At 49.8% G+C, this 20,473-nt stretch overlaps 1 protein-coding gene across 1 annotated transcript; it reads left to right on the top strand.

Moving 5' to 3' along the window:
* The first annotated feature begins 282 nt into the window (after positions 1 to 282).
* ANKRD13C (ankyrin repeat domain 13C) lies at positions 283 to 19,665 on the top strand. Its single transcript, XM_039555971.1, has 13 exons — positions 283 to 673; positions 4,787 to 4,828; positions 6,306 to 6,410; positions 7,359 to 7,444; positions 8,461 to 8,506; positions 9,231 to 9,297; positions 10,563 to 10,707; positions 11,405 to 11,536; positions 12,280 to 12,441; positions 13,146 to 13,225; positions 13,827 to 13,925; positions 14,549 to 14,649; positions 15,488 to 19,665. Exons 1-13 carry the CDS (start codon positions 367 to 369, stop codon positions 15,616 to 15,618), a joined length of 1,503 nt encoding a protein of 500 aa, XP_039411905.1. The 5' UTR covers positions 283 to 366; the 3' UTR covers positions 15,619 to 19,665.
* The last annotated feature ends 808 nt before the right edge of the window (positions 19,666 to 20,473 follow it).

Here is a 20,473-nt window from a genome sequence, read left to right as displayed (position 1 = left end):
TCCCTCAGGCCGTGCCCGTTGGGATCGGTGTCCGATCTCCGATCCCGTCCCTCACGATGTGGTTGTTGCGATCGATCCCATCCCCGATCCCGCCCCTCAGGATTTGGTTGCTGCGATCGATGCCCGACCCCCGTTCCCGCCCCTCAGGCCGTGCCCGTGGGGGCGGATCCCGCCCCGCCCGTCCCGGTCACTCCGTGGCTCCGCCCGCGCGCCCTCGCGGTGCGGCGCAGTCTCGCGAGAGCAGCGGCGCAAGATGGCGGCGCGGAGCCGAGGCCCGTGAGGCGCGGGCGGAGCTGCGGCCGCGCCGGGGGCTCCGGGCGGGACCGGCCCCGCGGGCTCCGAGCGCTCCGGGCGCTCCCGCCGGCCATGACCGGCGAGAAGCTCCGCTCGCTGCGCAGGGACCACAAGCCCAGCAAGGAGGACGGGGACCTGCTGGCGGCCGGCGAGGACGAGGCGGCCGCGGCGCCCGGGGGCGCCTTCACGGGCGGGAAGGGCGGGCGGGCCGGGGGGCACCGCGGGCCCGGAGCGCACCGGCACCGCCCGCCGGCCCGGGCCGCTCCCGCCGGGCCCGAGCGCGGCCCCTTCCCCGTGCACGAGTGCGTGTTCAAGGGGGACGTGCGGCGGCTCTCGGCGCTCATCCGCACCCAGGGCATCGCCCAGAAGGACAGTCACGGTGAGCGGGACACACCGGGGCATCCGGGGCTCGGGACCGCGTCCCGCCGGGGCGGGAGGTGCGGATGCGGAACGGGGAAGTAGGGAATTCGTGGGAGTTTTATATGGGAGTTTCCTAAGGGTGTGTGAATCCCCTTTAGGAAGGACTTTGGACAAGAGATGGAGTGACTGGACAAGGGGGATGGCTTCTTCTGATAGAAGGCAGGGCTGGATGGGATACTGGGAAGGAATTGTTCCCTGGGAGGGCGGGCAGGCCCTGGCACAGGGTGCCCAGAGCAGCTGGGGCTGCCCCTGGATCCCTGGCAGTGCCCAAGGCCAGGCTGGACATTGGGGCTGGAGCAGCCTGGGACAGTGGAAGGTGTGGCACTGGATGGGCTTTAAGGTCCATTCCAACCCAAACCATTCCGTAATTCCATGATTTTCGTAATATGAATGAGCAGTGTTGGCTCCAGTACCGGCACTGTCCTGGCAGAGCTGCCTCTGCCCAGGTGTTGTTCTGTGTCCAAGATCCCATTGCATTTAAAAGATTCGTTCTTTTTAAGGTGTCTGAGCTGTCACCTGTTTGCTTTGGGGGATGATGAGCGCTTCCTTTGGCTGTTGGCAGAGCAGTCTTTGATATTTCCTCAGGCTAGAAAAAACCAAACCTTTTTTCTCCTTTCTTTTTAAATGCTGTGGTTCTGGATTTTGAGAGAGTCGTTCACGGCTGCTCCTCTGCAAATGCTCTGTCCACAGCAGTGTCAGTGGCAGAGGTGGAATCTGATCCTTGTGCTGCTCTGAAATTTGTAAATATTGAATGTCTTGCCAGGCCTTTTAAAAACACTTTAATTTGGGGAATGCTTTATACTGTTAACAAATAAATTAGCCTGGGGGATCAGCTTGACCTTCGTGGTTAGTTTTAATCTCTATTTTTAATACCTGTTTCAAGAGGAACATGATCCGTTTCTGCTGGAGAATTCCAAGTTCCACGTGTGTGGTGTCTGAGAAGTTGTGATAAAGGGGACACTTGTGTTGTGTTTCTGATAAGGAGATCGGCTGTGCTTAATTGTGGTCTGTAGATTCAAAAGGGACACGAAGATAGAGGGTGTCTGGGAGTGGCACGATGGCAGGAGTGATGGAATCAGGAATTCCGGCTGTATCTGTGGTGGCATTGGGCGCTGGAACGAAGCTGAGGGATGCAGAGTAACACAGGGCTCAGCTCCCAGCCAGGATGGGCAGGAGTGTTCCCTACAACTGGCACAGCGCTTTCCTAAGGGCAGTGTTCCAAATCCAGCTACAGATCTGTTTATCCTGCCACCTTCATTCCAGCAAATCCTGCTAGAATGAAAGCAGCAGACTTGGGGAGGATTTTTCCCACTCGCTCTATTCCTGCTGCTGCTTCTCCCTCTTCCTCCTCCAGTTCCTCTTCAAGCAACTCAGCAGCAGCAGCAACTCCAGATCTTTACTTGAAGGCACTTCCTGATCCCTCTTTGTTGCACTTTCACCCTCAGTGTGTATCACAAACATTGATTCCATCCTTTTTTAATCCATATATATCCTATATAAATCTCCAGTTAATACCTCTTTGCTTTCCCAGCTCTGCTTAGAGTTGGGACACTTTGGGGATCTCTGACTCACCATCTTCCTCCAAGTTTTTACTTGAACTATTCAGAAAAAAACCCACAACAAACCTCTTGATGGCTTGACATTCCAAAGGGCTGAGTAACATTTCCTTGTTATTGTTTTCTTCCTGCCTGATTCCATCTGTCACTTGTTTACACACTGGAGCTGGGAATTATTTGGGGGACACTCCAGCTGATCATTTGCTCAGAAATACACCAGAGGAATCCTGCGATGTGATAAGGATTGGACAGAGGGGAGAGAGAACTTATTGTTAATAATCCAGGCCTGTTTTAGTGTTGGTTCAGTGCAGGAAAGCCAAATCCTGTGGAATGGGAGACTCCTGCTGTTCTGCTAAAAGCAATTGAGTGTTAATTGAGTGCCTGCCCGGCTCCCTAAATTAGCCTCCAAATCACTGCCCAGAGGAAGGCCAGTGTCATTATTCCCAAACAATGAGTTTCTTGGGAGAAGCCTGTAGCTACACCTAGTAGATGACTTACAGTTTTATTATAACATGCATTTAAGACCTTAAATCCTGGAACAGACAAATCCTCTTGCTGAATTACTGCTGGAAAACAGCTGGAAAAAACAGCCCTGGCTCCCTGTAGGTGTGCAGGTGCCTCAGCAGAGGTGAAAGGCCACACGTGTGTGGGGACAGGTGCTGTGTTCGAGGTGTGTTTCTGTGCCAGCAGGCCTGGATGTGCACAGGCAGGATTCCAGGAGCTGCTGGAGCACTGATTTCTTGGGACAGGGGGCTGTAGCTGTGCTGGGCACTGGTTGAGGCCTCACCTCAAACCCTGGGTTCAGTTCTGGGCCCCTCATTCCAACAAAGACCTTGAGGGGCTGGAGTGTGTCCAGAGCAGGGAGTGGAGCTGGGAAAGGGGCTGGAGCCCCAGGAGAGGCTGAGGGAGCTGGGAAGGGGCTGGAGAATTCCTGAGGGAGCTGGGAAGGGGCTGAGCCTGGAGCAAAGGAGGCTCAGGGGGGACCTTGTGGCTCAGCCAGGGGGGTCGGGCTCTGCTGGCAGGGAACAGGGACAGGAGGAGAGGGAACGGCCTCAGGCTGGGCCAGGGCAGGCTCAGGGTGGACATCAGCAGGAATTTCTGCATGGAAAGGGTGCTCAGGCCTTGGCAGGGGCTGCCCAGGGAGGTTTGGAGTGCCCATCCCTGGAGGTGTCCCAGGAAGGGCTGGAGGTGGCACTCAGGGCTCTGGGCTGCGGACAAGGGGGGCATTTGGAACAGCTTGGGCTCAGTGATCCTGGAGGGATTTTCCAACCTGTGATTCCATGATTCTATGAAAGCATTTTCCCATGGATCACATCATTTGCATTTCCCGAGCACATGGTGTGGCTCCCTCTCAAACGTGCTCCTCAGGAAGGTTATTTCCATCCCTACCAGAGCCTGACAGCATCCAGGATTCCCAGTGCTGTGCTGGCTCCCAGATGTTGGAGCAGCTATTAATAGAAGCAGGAGTTTAGCTGGGTTAGTGTATAATGAGCTGGGATGTGGCTGCCTGGGATGCTGTCAGTGTCCTGCAAGGATGAAATGCAGGACACATTGAACAGCCCTTTCAACCCCTCTTGGGCAAGCAGGGCAGAGTTTCCATCTCCATCCAAAATTCCATGATGCTGCAGGGTGCTGGCATTTCTGTAGCAGCCTCTCCCAGATGTGCAGCACATCCTCTGCACAGAGCAGGTTCTTCCTGCTGACAAAATGGAAGTTAGAAAATAACTCTCAATCAAGTGTGTGTGTGTTAGAATTGCACAAGAAATTTGTTCTGCAGCATTTTTTCTCTCGACTGCTCTAAGAAAGTGTTTAAATGTGCAAAATACAGTTAAATGGAAGAACTTTGCGTCCTTAAGCTCCCTAAATGAAGTGTGTCATGAGCCTGGTAGCAGCATTAATCCAGGAAAAACAGCTCTGGGTGCCTCACAGTGAATATTTAACAACACAAATACCACCTGTGTCATGAGCATTGCCAGGAAAATGGGGGCAGGTTTGAGAGGCTGCTGATCATCCCCAAAGCTTTCTTTGGAAACAACCAAAAGGCAGCTTTGTAGTGAAGGTGCTGTTCCTTCTTAATATGCCCAGTGCTGTAGTTGTAAAAAATGAGTACTCAGTCTTTGAAAAATTAATACAACAGGCTGTTAAATTTTTAATCAGTATCATATCTGTGAGTAGCTTTTAACCCAGATATGTCAGGCTGTGAAGGGATCAGACCCTTCAGCCCGTGGGGAGCAGTGGGGTTTGGGTTGTGTCGTTCTCAGAGACCCAACTGGACCTCTTTGCCTGGAGTGAGTTTCAAGATATCATTAAAAACCCTCTCTTGGCCCATGAAATGTGTCTTGAAATATTTATTTTGACAATTACAATCCACAGGGTTGCTTAGAAAAATGTCACTCCTCTGGTGGATGTTGGTATGTTTCTGGGTTAGAGCAGGAACTGGGGTTTCCTAAGGAAGGGATTGCAATGGATTCTGGTAACTTTAATCTAATCTCTTTTATTTCTATGGTTCATTTTAGGAAACACTCCTTTACATCTTGCTGTGATGTTGGGACATAAAGGTGGGTAGAACCATTTGTTTTGTTTCTTCTTCAAGTGATCTTGAAGATTTGGGGGCAAGAGGAAAAAGGGATGTAATCTTGTGTTTCAAGCTAGTGAGGTTTTCTGGGAAGAAGATGCCACATGGATTTGGAGAAGAGTGGGAAAAGAAATCTGGGGTTTATTCCCAATATCCCATCTAACCCTCTGGCAGTGAAGCCATTCCCCCTTCCCTGTCACTCCTTATTCCCAGTCCCTCTCCAGCTCTCCTGGAGCCCCTTTAGGCGCTGCAAGGGGCTCTGAGTTCTCCATGGATCCTTCTTTTCTCCAGGTGAACACCCCCAGCTCTCCCAGCCTGTTTATTGAACTGGAAATGGAATCTGGCTGGTAATTCCAAGCTTATTTGCCTGCTCCCTGCAGAGTGATGTTCTTGTCCTGGGCACTGTGTTTAAGGAACCATAAAAATCCCTCGGTGTCTTGGCTGGGTTAGTCAGGGCCTTTGTTTATTCCCACAGGAGACAGTTCATTCAGCAGGGAAATATCTCTTCCTCCCCAGCCTCTGAGCCTGCCACTGACTCACAGCTGCTGCATCTGGAATGACCAGTGCAGTTTCCTGTGGCACCTGTGGTAGGAAAATAACCCAGGAAGTCCCAGTCTTGGTGATGAGACATTCCTTCAGCTCCAGCTCCAGCTGGGCCTGCTCCATCAGCTCCAGACAGCTCAGGGTGGCTTCAGTGACATGTGCTGAGGTTTCCCTGTGGTTGGAAAATGAAGAACCGTTTCCAAGGAGCACATGGGAACACTGGAACCCTCCTTGTCTCCTTAATTTTTTCATTCCACTGTCACTTTTCACCTGTGGACAGGGAATGCAAGTGCAGCTGTGTGGTACAGTTGGGTTACACACCTGCTCTGAGGCTTTCCTGGAACAGCAGCGCCTGTTTGCCCTCTTTAAATCCCAGATTCCCCAGGTTGTTCTGGGACACAGCATGTGTTGGTGCCTCAGCCTCCTCTGCCTCCCATACACCTGATGGACTTGGGACTTGCCCCAAATCCGTGTCCCCATGGTCCGTTCACCCCTCGGAGAGGGATGAAGGCGCTGAGGTATCTCTTGGTGCATGGGTTTGTGTGTGAAGCGGAGAGAGCTGATGTCATCCATTAAATATAAATATCCTTGTTCCATAGTGGCGTGTGTATCTGACATGCAGAAATGTTATAAAAAGCAAAATCCACGTAGCAGGAGGGACAAGTGTGCAGTGTTATGTAATTGGTGGCTGATCAGCAATGATTTTTAGTGCTAATATTGAACAGGGGAGTGCAGGAAGGATTTGCATAGATGGCTTTGTTTGTTAGAGTGAGTCAGATTCCAGATACGTGTTTCGATAATCTGTGTAATATCTCTGATATGCATTGCTTTAGTAGAGTTTTATTCTGACTGATCCTGCTGCATCCCTGATGTTTGCTGTTAATAACTGTGGATATTTTGTGGATATTTTGTCCTAGAATGTGCCCACCTGCTTTTAGCCCATAATGCTCCAGTAAAGGTGAAAAACGCTCAGGGATGGAGCCCTCTGGCCGAAGCCATCAGCTATGGAGACAGACAGATGAGTAAGCACCTCTTCCTTCATCCAAATTTGCCAATTAATCCCAAACTGGGGCTCATTCAGAACAGGAAGGCAAAGCTCTCAAGATGTGTTATTTTCCCACAGCGCTCTTTGAGCTCTCTGAAAGGTTTCTCTTAATCAGCTGAACATTTTATGTCTAAACGTGATAAGGCACATCCATTTCCGTGATAAGAAGTTGCACTGGGTTACATAAGCCAACTGTTAACTCTGCTCAGACTGAAGGGATTGGGAAAGCTCTGCACGAGCATTCCAGGTTTGGAATGGGAGTGACAGGATCCAAATGGATTTTAGCTGTGTGGGATCATCTCCTTGGAGCTGCTCCCTGTGGTCACAGGTTTGTTTTTGTACCAGTTGCCAATGGGATGTGGCTTTTAGGCTGCATCTCAACAGGCCAGTGGGGAAATATAATTTATTATTTATTATTCAAATATTATTTATTCACCTCAGACATGGAGTAGTAGAGGGAAATTATTCTGGTGCTACTCACTGGTGGATGTTAACAGTATTTGGTACTGCCATGTGTGGTGGTGCATTCCTATAGCAGAAAACTCACTATATATTACATCTATAAATGTATTATTAATATATTAATGCACTAAATTGTAATCTACCAACAGCATTCTCATGTCAGCTCCTCACTACTGATTTTCTCAGTGGAGCAGATGTCACACATATTCAATGCCATGTATTTGTATCCACTTATTTACTAATACCTGTGTAAAAACCCTCTTGGCATGATTATTTAGTTTATTTTACAAACAGTTTCTTCCTGGGGTGACCAGAGCAGGTTAATGTGCACTTACTGTAACTGGGATTAATTTCTCAGAGGTCTGATGAAATGTTCCATTGCATTGTTGGGTTTAAGACTTCAAGTAAGGCACTCACCTGTAATTACCAAACAAACTGAGTTCATGGATTAATTCCTGTGCAGTTTCAGCACTCCTGAGGAAGCTCAAGCAGCAGTCCAGGGAAAGTGTTGAAGAGAAGAGACCTCGGTTGTTAAAAGCCCTGAAAGAGGTGAGTTGTGCTGACAGAAACAGATGGGGTGGAAGGCAGTGGCTTGTGTTCTGAGTATGGACACTCTGGAAAACTGTCAGGAAGTTTTTTCCATGTTTTTACCAGTCCTTTGCTCTTAAAAGCAATCTTGGCTCCGTTTTAAGAGGTCACAGAATTATATTTATTTTAAGATAATGCTTCCTTTCAACTTTTAGAAATTCAAATAAAAGGTTTATGTAAGACAGACCTGCTCGTCATCTTTGCAATCTCAGACTTAAAGAATCTCTATTTCTTTAGATCATTAGGGCTTTCTTAAGTCTTGTATCAGTGAATAATTTCCTGGTCTGTTCAGTCCCCAGATGACACTTGCTCAGTGATGGAGGGGATTTTTGGTTTCATTCTCCATCAGCATCCAGCAGCCAATTCCCCTTGGGCACAGTGAAATTTTGCTCAGTTTGGGGGCAGCAGTTTGCAGAAATGCAGGTGTTTATCACAAGTTAATGAAATTGTCCCTCTGAAAGCTGAGCTGTGGTGGTGATCCCTGAGCACCCTCGTGATGGGGTTGGCTTTGGCTGGAGGCACAGGAGGTCTGACCTGATGACTCCAGCACATTTCCACAAGGCCGGTGGAAATGGGTGTTTGCAATACTCCTGCCTGAAACTTGACTCATTAATTATTGTATAATTAATTCTAATTCCGTGGGGTTGGATGGGATCAATCAGAGCAAGCAGAGAGCTCCATAGGTGTTTTTTAAACACATGTTTACAATAAATCTTTTGCAATCCAGGGCTTGATGGTAGTGTGAATTAGTATTAAAAAATGATTAAAAATGTGAGTTCAAATCAGTTACATCATTGTACCATTATTGATTCTGCTGCAGCTAAAGCTTCAGTAATGTTTAAGTTCAGTGTAAATTCAAGTACAACGTTCGAGAAAGTTTTCCTTGTTTGCCAAACACAACTTCTGCCTGTGTTTCAGCAAATTTTACAGTTATTTAGCCTCAAAAGCTTGTTAATACATTCTTCTTTTCTTCTCAGCTAGGTGACTTCTATCTAGAGCTTCACTGGGATTTTCAAAGTTGGGGTGAGTGATTCCATGTCCCTCCCTCAGGGAGATAATGCAATCAGCCTGCAGCACACTTGTTCTCCTCTGGTTTGTGCTGAAACATTCACAGTCCAGTGCTCAAGATCTGAGTCCTAAGGAAAGGACACACAACTTTTTCCAGATTTATTTTTTGGTTATTCACTTTTGAGGCTGAATTCTCTTCTGTCATCCAGTGACTCAGTAAGGGAGGGAAGGAGCTGTTTGCTTTAAGAACGTGGTCCATGGAAGGTGTCCCTGCCCATGGCAGGGGGTGGAATGGGATGATCCTTAAGGTCCCTCCCAACCCACACCAGTCTGGGATTCCATGATTCTGTGTGCTTTAATAAAGGCTTAGTCCAAGCTTAATGCTTTGGACCATTTTTTCTGGTTTAATTGGAGCCAGGCTTTCAGTTGGTGCAATGTATAAACTGTCAAATGCCAGAACTCAAATTGTGAACAGCCAGAATTATTAGAATTTATAAATGGTTTACCTGTGATGGAGATAGAAATTCTGGCTGATATTGGAAGCAGTGTGTGCAATTACAATTTGGTTTTATCAAACAGAAATACCCCTGGTGTTGGTTGTGTTTGACTGAGATGATGATGGAAAATGCTGTATTTGTACTAAAACACATTCCAGGATCAAACTGATGGAATGGTTTTAATGGGAATACTTTGCAGGGGGATCTCAGTGTCCTGATTGCCTTTTCTCTCCCTCCCTTAGTGCCTTTACTTTCCCGAATTCTGCCTTCTGATGCATGTAAAATACACAAACAAGGTATAAATATCAGGTGAGTGCTGCTTTTGTACCCAAATACCTGTGTGCCAGGGAAAAGCTGGATCCCAGTGGGCCTGACAGAATCCCCTGAGGAGTCTGGGCACATCCATGACACAGCACTGTGGCTTGGAATTTCAGGCTCTCTGATTATCTCCTTTGAGGTGAATTTAACTTAAATATAGAGCAAGAGCAGTTCAGCTGGATAAGGCTTTATCTACCAGACATGCCAGTGAAAACCAGGGGTTGGGATATTTATAACACAATTGCAAATAAATTGCAGTATTTTGTGGAGAAATGTTGCTGCTCCAGTCTGTAGTTAAAAAAACAAAGTGATACAATTTCTCTCTTTAAAGTGTTTAATGTAACAAATTCACAAATTCAGTGGGGGGGTTTCAAGAGTCTCTTCAAGCTCCGCTCTTCAACTGCTTTAGTTTGGAATCAAATGTATTCTCTGGCATTTTCCTCAGGGGCCAAAGTTTAAAACAGGCAAGAATATGATCCTGGAGATTCAACCTGTAGAAAGTTTTGCTCTATTAAAGGTGTAGCTTGGGTGTGTAAAGTAAATTTTTAGGTGAAATTTGAGTCTGGGGCTGTTACTTTCCTTCTCATTTCTGAGTGCTCTGCCTGTACAAGGGCTGAACTGAGGGGAAATAGATAAATAGAAAAGTTTTTTCCTTGGAATCAGAGGTAAATGTATGAGGAGTTTTAACCCCTCACCACTTGGAGCTGAAGAAGTCACCCAGTTCAGGTTCTTTAACCACCTTTTTAAGAGAAACAAATGCTCTGGCAATACTGGATGTGAATTGCTACAGAGATCCATGGCCTTGGCTCCATCTTCTTCCAGTTATTCAGGTCTGCAGGAGCATTTCCTTTGTGTTGGTGAGGGAGAAAAATAGAAATAGCAATGAAACTAAGTCAGGTTAAAAAAAAGAGTTTGTTTCTTAGTCCTCTTCAGAATTTGGGTCATGTCCCAATATTGTTACTCAAGTCAGGGGCTGTGTAGGACAGTGCTGAGGAGTTGTTTCTCAATGTGTAACACTGAATTAATTCTCTCCCCTCCTCATGCTGGCAGTATCAAATACAATTTTCTGAAGAAAACTTGACCTTTATAGCAATTTTTTGTTGATTTCTGCATCCAGGCTTCACTTACAAAATCCCCTGAAAACTCAGCCCTTTATGTGTTTGTTTGCCATTAAAAAAATTGCTTTTCTTCTTGAAAGCTGATTTTCCTCCTGTGTTTATGGGTCATTTGTGTGAAATGTGGCTTTGTTTGCACAGGCTGGACACAACTCTGATAGACTTTACAGACATGAAGTGCCAACGAGGGGATTTAAGCTTCATTTTTAACGGTGACGCCGCACCCTCCGAATCTTTTGTAGTTTTAGACAATGAGCAAAAAGTTTACCAGCGAATACATCACGAGGTAAAGCTCTGGGAAGGGGGTGGGACACATCCCAGGCTTTTTTGGGAATGTATTAAACAAAATTTGCCTCAGAAAGACCCAAAGGACTGCAAACCAAAGAATTTTTCCCTCAGTTGTTCCAACTTGAGCTGTGAAGGTGACGTTGAATTTTGTGAGGAAAACCAGCTTTGAATCCAGATTTCTGATGGAGGAAAAGTTGGAATGGGAGTAGATTGGAAAGATTATGGTTTAAATTATGATGTGCTGCTTTTAATCTTTCCACTGGGCTTAATTTAGGTGTCCTCAGGTGGGTTTTCAGACACGTTCCCACTGCTTTGCATCCTTTTAGTCACTCCATGGCCAGTTCAGCTGATAACAACGTGACTCACTGGACCCCCTGTAATTAGTCAAGTCTTTAATTACAGCTTTATCCCCCAATCACTTAAACAGATGGATTATTGCCTCTGGAAAGGGTGTGGCTGCTGAGCTGCTGCATAAATCCCATTTGGATGCTTTATTCACATTAATATTCAAGATTAAACTATTTGGAAACCATTTGGCCAGAGGTTTTATAAAACCATTTGAAAATTCAGGAAATGCTGCTTCTGGGAAAAGATCCAAAGGACAAGGCTTATGGATTTGTATTTATTTGTGTATTTTTAGAAGAAGTAATCGTTGTTTGTAAGTTCTGCTGAGTATTTTGGAATTTTTCTTCCAGGAATCTGAGATGGAGACAGAAGAGGAGGTTGACATTTTGATGAGCAGTGATATTTACTCTGCCACCTTATCCACCAAATCCATCACGTTCACACGGGCCCAGACAGGGTGGCTCTTCAGGGAGGACAAAACTGTGAGTGGGAGGGAAGCTCTGAGCCTGGTGCTGGGCAGGAAGGAGGAGGGAAAGGGGCTGGAAGAAGCACTGGAACAGATTTCCCAGAGAAGCTGTGGCTGCCCCATCCCTGGAAGTGCCCCAGGCCAGGCTGGACAGGGCTGGGAGCAGCCTGGGATAGTGGAAGGTGTCCCTGCCCTGGTAGGGGATGGCACTGGGTGGGCTTTGAGGTCCCTCCCAATGCAAGCCAATCCAGGATTCTGAAAGGATAAGATGTTCAGGACAAAGGAAAAATCCCTCTCCCTGTATCCCCAGTTGTCACCAGTTCATTCCATGTGGAATCTCTCTGCTGGACTGCCTTCAGAAGGAGAAACTAGGAAGAAAGATACTGTAGCTGTTGGGCAGGGGGAGGACAGATTGTACTGGAATGACTTCATTCCAGGAGTCTCTGATCTCTGCAGGTTAATTCCAGGGAGTGCAGGAAGGATTCTGTGCATTCTCATCAGAGAAAGGCAGGGATGGGAGTGCTCTGGAAAGGGATTTCACTCAAATTCTTAAACAATCTCTGTCTTAAAGCTTCCCTTGATAAGAAGTACCTGTTCCTGCTGGAGTTCTGGGATTGCCCATTGCCAGCCCATGTGGGGGCTGGGGGAATTCCAGCTCAATCTCCAAGTCCCCTTATTGCCATTATTGGATACACAAGAATTGAAATGTTTTTATTTTATCTTCTGTGAGTCATTAATGTCCCAATTCCTTTCGTGCAGGAGAGAGTAGGAAATTTTCTGGCAGATTTCTACTTGGTGAACGGACTTGTATTGGAATCCAGGAAAAGAAGGGAACATCTCAGTGAGGAGGACATCCTTCGGAATAAAGCGATCATGGAGAGCCTGAGCAAAGGGGGCAACCTCATGGAGCAAAATTTTGAGGTATAATTGATAAACTGTTCCCAGGATGTGGGAGAATAACCTTGCACACCAGTCTTTGTGCAAAATACATAGATAATGTTTTTATTTTCTTTTCATTGGCGTAATTTAAAAACAATAAACATGACCCACAAGTGTAACTGTGGTGATGCATTAATGAATTACCCTGATTAGTGCACACAGGGAAGGATTTCTGTGGTTATATTGGGTATTCAGATTTAATTTGTCTCTTAGAAGAGATGAGGGGTTTGGCTGTGGCAAATCACTTCGGATTCTTTTAGACCCAATGTTGATTGTTGGGAATGAAAGGGAAGCCAGAAAGGCAATCGTGTTCCTTTGAGCTTCATTAAAATGGGAGGAAGCCTGTGATTAGCACCAGGAGATGAAGAGCTCTTCAGAACGAGCCAGGCTTCAGCTGGGAACACACACAGAGCTTTTAAAGTGATTAATTTATTTCTGTGTGAGCTGGAGCTGCTGCCTTGGCGCTCAGACCCCTGAATTAACTCATTACGGTGGAGCAGCACAGCCCAATCCTATAGAAAGTGTCCTTGGAGGCCAAACACCTCAGTGGGGGCTGAGAGCAGGAGCCTGGGATGAGCAGGGCAGGCTTTGTGGCTGTTGCTGGAGCTGAGGGGCAGTTCCAGGAGGGAATGTCGGGCTGAGGGGGGACAGGAGGCAGCGGGAGCTGAGCCGTGTTTGTCCCACAGCCCGTGCGCCGGCAGTCGCTGACGCCGCCGTCCCCCAACACCATCTCCTGGGAGGAGTACATCTCTGCAGAGAGTGGCAAGTGAGTGCTGCTGCAGCTGACAGGGATCCCAGGGACACCTCTGGATTCCTGGGATGGGGCTGGGGGCGTTTGGTGGGGCTTTCTGTATCCTCCACTTGGTGGGTGCTGCTTGTGTGTGGTTTTGTGGGGAGGGAGGAACGCTGGGTTTGGTGTCTGTGTTTGTTCTCCAGCGGGCTGGGAGGGGATCCCTGCGTGTGGGAACAGTGGCAGTGCCTCAGCTACAGGCAGGGAATCCTGGAATGCTTTGGATTGGAAGGGACCTTAAAGCCCATCCAGTTCCATCCCCTGCCGTGGGCATCTCTGGGCCGTGGTTAATAGACACTTCCTGTAGGGTTTATTAACACCATGTTTATGAGGCATTGCTGGAAGATTTTCTTGGAGTAGTTTCCCTGTTTTTGTCTTGTCTCTTGGTTTAGCAGAATTCAGAGTAATCTAAATTAAGAGGGGTTTTTATCTTTACTCTGCACAGCTTTACAATAAAGCAAATCCTTTGAAAGTAGGGATTCTTCCCTGATGTTTTCCAACCCAAGGCTCTTTTCCTTCCTCTAAACTCACGGTTTCCCTGGGAAGCACTGACTTTGCCTCTCCCTCTCCCTCACAGAGCTCCTCACCTGGGCAGGGAGCTGGTCTGCAAGGAGAGCAAGAAAACCTTCAAAGCCACGATAGCAATGAGCCAGGAATTCCCGTTAGGAATCGAATCGTGAGTCCAAGCTCCTGGCCATGGGTGTTATTCCTGTAGGGAATGTTTTAACGTCTTCATGAACTGCAGAGTCCTCCAGACCCCAGGAGTGGGAGCTGGCAGTACAAAAATCAGGCTGTTGAGTGCAGTCAGGCTGTTGAACTAGGAATCCCTTACTGTGGGGAGCTGGGAGCTGCTGTGGCTGGGGGAGGAGCCAAGCCCTTATCTGGCTTGATAAGGAGCAGAGCTTTGGGCAGGGTTATCAGTAACTGCTCCCTAATGGGCCTGAGCCCACAGAATTCTGAAATGGTTTTCCCCATAACAAGTTTTAGCCCAAAATTGTGTCCCCTAAACCAGCGCAAAGGCAGGTCAGTTCCTCATGTCCGTGGAGGAGGGGGGTGCTACCTCATCCCTCATCTCCTGTGGAAAACGAGGACAAGGAATTGCTGTCCTGATGTTGGCTTGTTGTAATTCTGGATCACTGGGAGCTGGATGTGGGGTGACCCTGAAACCCTGGAGTGGAGAGGGGGAACGATGTCATTGTCACCTCCTCTGTTCCCCGGGCCCTTAGGATCATGTTTTCCTGTTCCAGAGGGACAAGGTGTGGCAGGAGGATCTGTCACAGGCTCTGCTCTCCTTTGCAGGTTGTTGAATGTCTTAGAAGTCATTGCACCCTTCAAGCACTTTAACAAACTTAGAGAATTTGTTCAAATGAAGCTTCCACCAGGCTTTCCTGTCAAATTAGGTAAGAGCACACAGCAAGTCCTGGGGCTTTAAATATCCAGAATGTGGGCTTGGAAAAGCCCAACCATTCCTAGCACTGCCAAGGCCACCACTGCCCCATCTCCCCAAGTGCCACATCCACATGGCTTTGAAATCCCTGCAGGGACAGGGACTCACCCCTGCCCTGGGCAGCTGTGCCAGGGCTGGACAGCCCTTTCCATGGAGAAATTTTCCCTAATATCCAATCCAGGTCTAAACACGTGCACTTACTCCTGCAACATGTTCAGAAGGTGTTCTTTGGAGATTTGGGAGAGAACTCTCACCTCGGAATGTGTTGCTGGAGATTTCAGGAGCACAGGAGTGCTGGGGCCTTGCTCTGAGGGCAGTGGGATGTGCTGGATTATTCCTGTATTGGAGGAGGCTCTCAGGTGTGGAATATTTTCTAACATTCCTGTGTTTCCTTTTCTTCAAGGATTACTGGTGATAGATGTACTTTTAGTGAAAAATATAAAACTGTTGCATTTGAAACAGATGGAAATGTGTAAAATCAACTTACTCGTGGGATAGATGATCCCAGCGCAAGCTGCCCAAAAGCATTAGCCCCTTTCCTAAGGGATACAGGATTCCTGGAACTGCAGGGAGCTGTGTGAACCTGACAATCCCCGACAGGCTGTGCTCTACCTCTGCCATATTTGCACAGCATTCCAGAGCAGCTTGGGTTGGGAGGGACCTCAAAATCCCTCCCATCCCAGGTTGCTCCAAGCCGCATCCAGCCTGGCCTTGGACCCTTCCAGGGCTGGGGATTGGTGCCATTCCTGGCTTTTCCTTGCCCCTCAGTGTGCCCTTTCCCTGCCCTGCAGATATCCCGGTGTTCCCCACCATCACGGCCACTGTGACGTTCCAGGAGTTCCGTTACGACGAGTTCGATGACTCCATCTTCACCATTCCCGACGACTACAAGGAGGATCCCAGCCGCTTCCCGGACCTCTAACGGGACTGCCAGGTTCCTGGGGAATATCCACATCCCAGGGAAAGGGAATGGCTGCACCCACAGTAGAGTAGAGCCGTGGGGCACAGCAAGGGATGAACTCCACGAGCCCGCAGCGAAGGGAACGAGCAGCAGTGCGGATGTGCTGGCACTGCACTGGGCATCCAGCCCCTCCAGCTCCCGCTTCCCAGAGCCTCCTGCTGCCATTCCCTTTGGCACAGCCAGTCCTGGCCCGGGAGCTGCCACCCCTAGCTGGGAGGAGCTGCTGGTTTTTAAATTTTTTACACGTGTGGTGATCCACAAGGCGCTGCTGGACCTTGGCACCGAGCTGGGCCTGGGGCTGGGGGTGAGCCCCCCGTCCTTCCCGTGCTCCCTGTTCCCTGAGCTCACAGCTCAGCCACGGAATGTTGGAAGGTATCCCAAAGGAATGCCTTGGCTGTAGATGAATGAACCAAACGGGCACCACTGACACTTGGATTTCCTCCTGCAACCCAGGGCAGAGCCAGCTGTGCCCTGCAGGGAACGAGGCACCTCTGGAGCACTGGCCCAGCCTGGTGCTGGCCCTGCCTGATCCCTTCATTCCCGCTTCCCTCGCTGCTCTCTGCTCCCTGCCTGGCTCCCTGTGGTTTTGGGGAGCACTCCAGGGCTGCCTGGCCAGGAATGTCACTTGTTAATCCTTTCTTTGACCCTCACTTGGGAGAGTTGTCCCAGGAAGGCCAAGCACCACCAGGCCAGTTTGTGTGTGCCCTCAGCAGCCTGGAAAACTGGGATGCACAGAGGCACTGGGAAAAGCTCAGGCATTCCCCCTTCATGCAGGAGGAGCTTTCCCTGCACTTGGGGTCATCGTGGTGCTCTCGGGAGCTTTCATTGGGATGTTTCCACAGTCATTTCCTGCCTCTTCTTATTTTAATCAGAGAATCCCACACTGGCTTGGGGTGGGAGGGACCTTAAAGCTCATCTTGTCCAACCCTCCTTCATGGGTGTTTAGTACTCCAGCTCCTCGAGCTTATTCCCATTCCCAGTGGTTCCAGTCTCCTCATCCGACAATAATCCACCTTTGTGGGGTTGGTTAGGCAGGATTTGTGCAAAAGGCTGATGGTGCTATTTGTTTGTATGAAGAAATTTAGATTCAAGTGCTGTGGTGTCGTTGTACAAAAATGTAAATATTTTCCAAATTATATTCTTTGTGCACTGTAGGTAAAACTTTTTCTGGAATTCCATAGAGTTAAGGATCAAAGTTTATAATGAAGAGGATCACTGATGCTCAGTGGAGGGAACAGCTGTGCTGAGCACGAGGGACAAGGGAGGGGCTCAGCACAGGGCCAGGTGTCAGGCACACCTGAGAGCAGGGATTCCAAACTGCTGGAATCTCTGATCCATCCCAAAGAGGCTGTTCTGGGAAAGGACATGGAGGAGGCCCAGGGAATCATTGTCAGCAAAGTCCAGGTGCACTGGGGTGGGAGGGAGGGGTTGGTCCTTTCCCAGCACCTCTGTGAACCTGGGGAACAGGGGAGCACTGGGACATGTGGGAATAGGGAAACACTGGGACAGGGAAGTTCTGGGATGTGTGGGAACAGGGGAGCACTGGGACAGGGGAGCAGTGCAGCTTTGTTGTTAATTCAAACTCAAACCCAGCATAAAACTTTAGGGAAAACAAGCAAAGGGAAGTGACTCCTGCAGTGCTGTGTCAGGGCAGGTGTGGAGCATCCTCTGGGAATGATGGAACTTGTGCTCCCAGGTAATGATGAATTCCTGATGTGTTTCACACCTCTGGGATGAACTGACACCATTTGTGCTGCTCCTGGGAGCCAGGTGGGATCCTCTGGGACAGACTGGGAATGGCCGTGGGGCTGAGCTGGAGCTTGGATCGGTGCCTGTGGGGCAGCACAGGGCTCTGTCCCGTCCCTCCCTGGTGTCCCTTGTCCCTCCCAGGGGTCCCTTCAGGATGTTCTGTGTAGCTGCAGGACCTGTGCCAGGTGTGGAGCCGCAGCCGGTGCCCTACAGGGCACCCCATTCCTTGGGAATTCCAGTGAAGGCAGGAGGCTTCACCCCAAGGTGAACGTCAGAAATCCCTTTCCTCAGTGGTACAGGGAGGATCCCTGGTTTTTTGTGTTGCTTTGCATTTTTGGTTATCCCAAATTCATCCCTGGCTCCGTGAAGCATTGCTGGGGCTGTGGGGCCTGGGCAGCGCAGCCACTGCTGGATCCCAGGGTGGATCCTGGGCTTGGAACTGGAAAACAAAAAGGGTTTTGTGCAGCCTTCCATGGGCCTGAGGCTCCTGTGGCTCCATCCCCCCTGGAACAGCCCCTACTGGGGGCTGCTGGCCGTGGGGCGTCTGCCCCAAGCCCAGGGCAGGTCCTGGAAGTGTTTCCTGTGGTTCCTGTGGCCTCTGGCTGCAGATCCAGGGGATTTTAACCCCCCAGGACACGGCTGCTCCCTGGGCCACCTGCAGGGTTTGCAGGAAGGGTGGCAGTGAGCTGCTCCTAAGGCTTGTTCTGTGTTGGAATGTGGGCACAGGTTTGGAACTGTCCTTGTTCTGGTTTATCCCAGGGAATCCCAGCTGCTCCTGCCCTCCCTGTGGAGCTGAGGGATGGGAATTCCCTGGATTGCCCCCCAGCTCCCAGGCAGCCCTGCAGGCTCCCAGAGCTGCTCTCGGTACTTGTCCCTCCTTCCGGGATGTGTTTCCTGTCTGAACATTCCGAGTGAGGAGTTCTCACGCGTAGGGACGCCCGGGCAGGTTTCCCAATGGATGCACTGCAGGAATCCTCAGTGAGAGGGACGCTGTGCTGAGCCTTGGGCTGCCTGTGGATCCCGAGGGACTGCCCACGCTGAGATCCATGTTGATATCCATGTTTTCTCCACTAAAGCCTGTTTTTGTCACTGGTTGTGTTGCATGGACACAGGGAATGTTTGTGGGCCCCGATGTCTCTGGGGTGTTCCCAGCCCTGGCCGTGTGTGGGGCACAGGGTCCCTCCCCTCTCCCGTGGCTCTGGGAAACTCCTTTTCCAAGCAGGATTGACCCAGCAGAGCCTCACCTCGGGTTTTCCCATTTTCCCGAAGGCCAGGCTGGGTGTTCCAGGAGGGTCTGGTCCCTGGGAGTGAACACAGATCCATGGATCGTGTCCGTGCAGCAGCTCCAGCTCATCCCTGTGGCCTGGGAACGTCAGGGGGACCAGGAGCAGCCTCCGGACACCCCAGCTGGGAGTTGGTGTCCGAGGCAGGAGGAGAAGGGAGCTGGCACAGGCTGGGTGGGAATCACATCCCGCTGCTCCTGGGGGTCGGGGCTGCCCGGGCTGGGGCTCCCCTCCCACCACATCTTTTTCCTGAGGTTTTTTATGGCTCTTAAAAGACAACCAGGAATTTTGCTCAACCCAATTCCGACCTCGCTGTGGAAGGATCCCGCGGGTTGTTTCTGAACCAAACTGTTCCTCTGGTCTTCCAAACTCCTGCTCTGTCCTGTGGCAAAGGGAACTCCCTGGTTTTCCTCTCCCGGAGCTGCTGTCCGGCCACTGCACTCCCACCACTGCAATTCCCGATTCCTGCGTTGAATCCGTTCGTCACCCCCGGATGTGTTTGTGCTGGAATCCCACCGTGTTCTGTTGATATTCCCAGCAACCCTCTGTTATTTTACTGTCTCTGCTCCTGAGTTGTAATTCCCACCAGGAGAACTGCGTTATTTAATCCGGATTAACCAGTTCCTGTAATGCTGCAGTTTCACTTTTCCTGACAATTTGTAACTCCTGTGGAAAACGAGTTGCCTCTTGCGTTTTCCTGTCGTCTGCTCCCTGTTTTTCTCTTCCCTTCACTCATAGTCACTTTGGGTTGTATCATTGTTAGAATAAAGACCAAACTATGCTGTTGGATTTGGAAACTGCTCCACCTGTGCAATCCAGGCTTCCCTCTCCTGTCCCGGCGCTTCCCGGGACTCGGCTCTGCTGTGGCCGCGCGTCCGGAGCGGGATCGGAGGGGAGGGAATGAGCTCCTGCTGCTGCGTTCTGCAAGGGCATTTTCTTGGTCATTTTTTAAATAAAATCCTGCATTTTCATTACAGCCTCTTCTCGGCCCTCTGTGAATGCCAGGTTTTATGGGGAAAGGAGAGGGGGAGCAGCTCCCGGCCTCACCTGGAGCTGAGGGAGCTGTTGGGAACAGCTGCCCGGGAGGGAGGGGGGAAAAAGAGCCTGAAATTCACTGAGCTGCTTCCAGTCCTTCCAGAGATTTCACCTCCTCCATCCAGGAATGGGCTCCCTCGGATTGCAGGACGGGACAGTTCTGGGGGATGGAGAACAAAGCCTGGGATGTCCACAGAGGCTTTGGCCTGGCACAAGGTTGGGGGGTTTGAGGGGATTTTTGGTTTTGTGTTTTCTTTTGGTTGTTGAGGGAGATTGATTGGGGTTTTTGGGTTCGGGCTCTTGGTTTTTTTGAGGGAGGGCTGGGGGCTTTTTTTGGGGGCTTTGGAGGGATTGGGCTTGCTGTTTTTGGTTTTTAAACTGAGCCTTCCGCTCCTGCCCCCAGCATCAGCCCCTGAGCTCAGAGTGAGCAGGGCCTCCCTCTGTAGGTACAGATTTGCTGATTTCAAAAAGGGGCAGGAAAACTTCCAGGAAGGGCTTCAACCATTCCCAGTTAAAGATTTCTGTAACTGCAGCTGTGGTCCTGAGGCTGCTCCAACTGATCCCTGCCAGGCTCCTATCCCTGCCCTCTGGCACTGGGAAGCCATTCCCTGTGTCCTGTCCCTCCAGGCCTTGTCCCCAGTCCCTCTGCAGCTCTTCTGGAACCCCTTTAGGCCCTGCAAGGGACTATCAGGTCTCCCCAGAGCCTTCTCTTGCTTTTCATCCACCAGCGCTCCCACATCCTTCTCAGC

This window comes from Corvus cornix, chromosome 8 (assembly GCF_000738735.6).
Source record: "Corvus cornix cornix isolate S_Up_H32 chromosome 8, ASM73873v5, whole genome shotgun sequence".
Classification (NCBI taxonomy): domain Eukaryota; kingdom Metazoa; phylum Chordata; class Aves; order Passeriformes; family Corvidae; genus Corvus; species Corvus cornix.
This window is presented reverse-complemented; position numbering and strand designations above follow the sequence as displayed.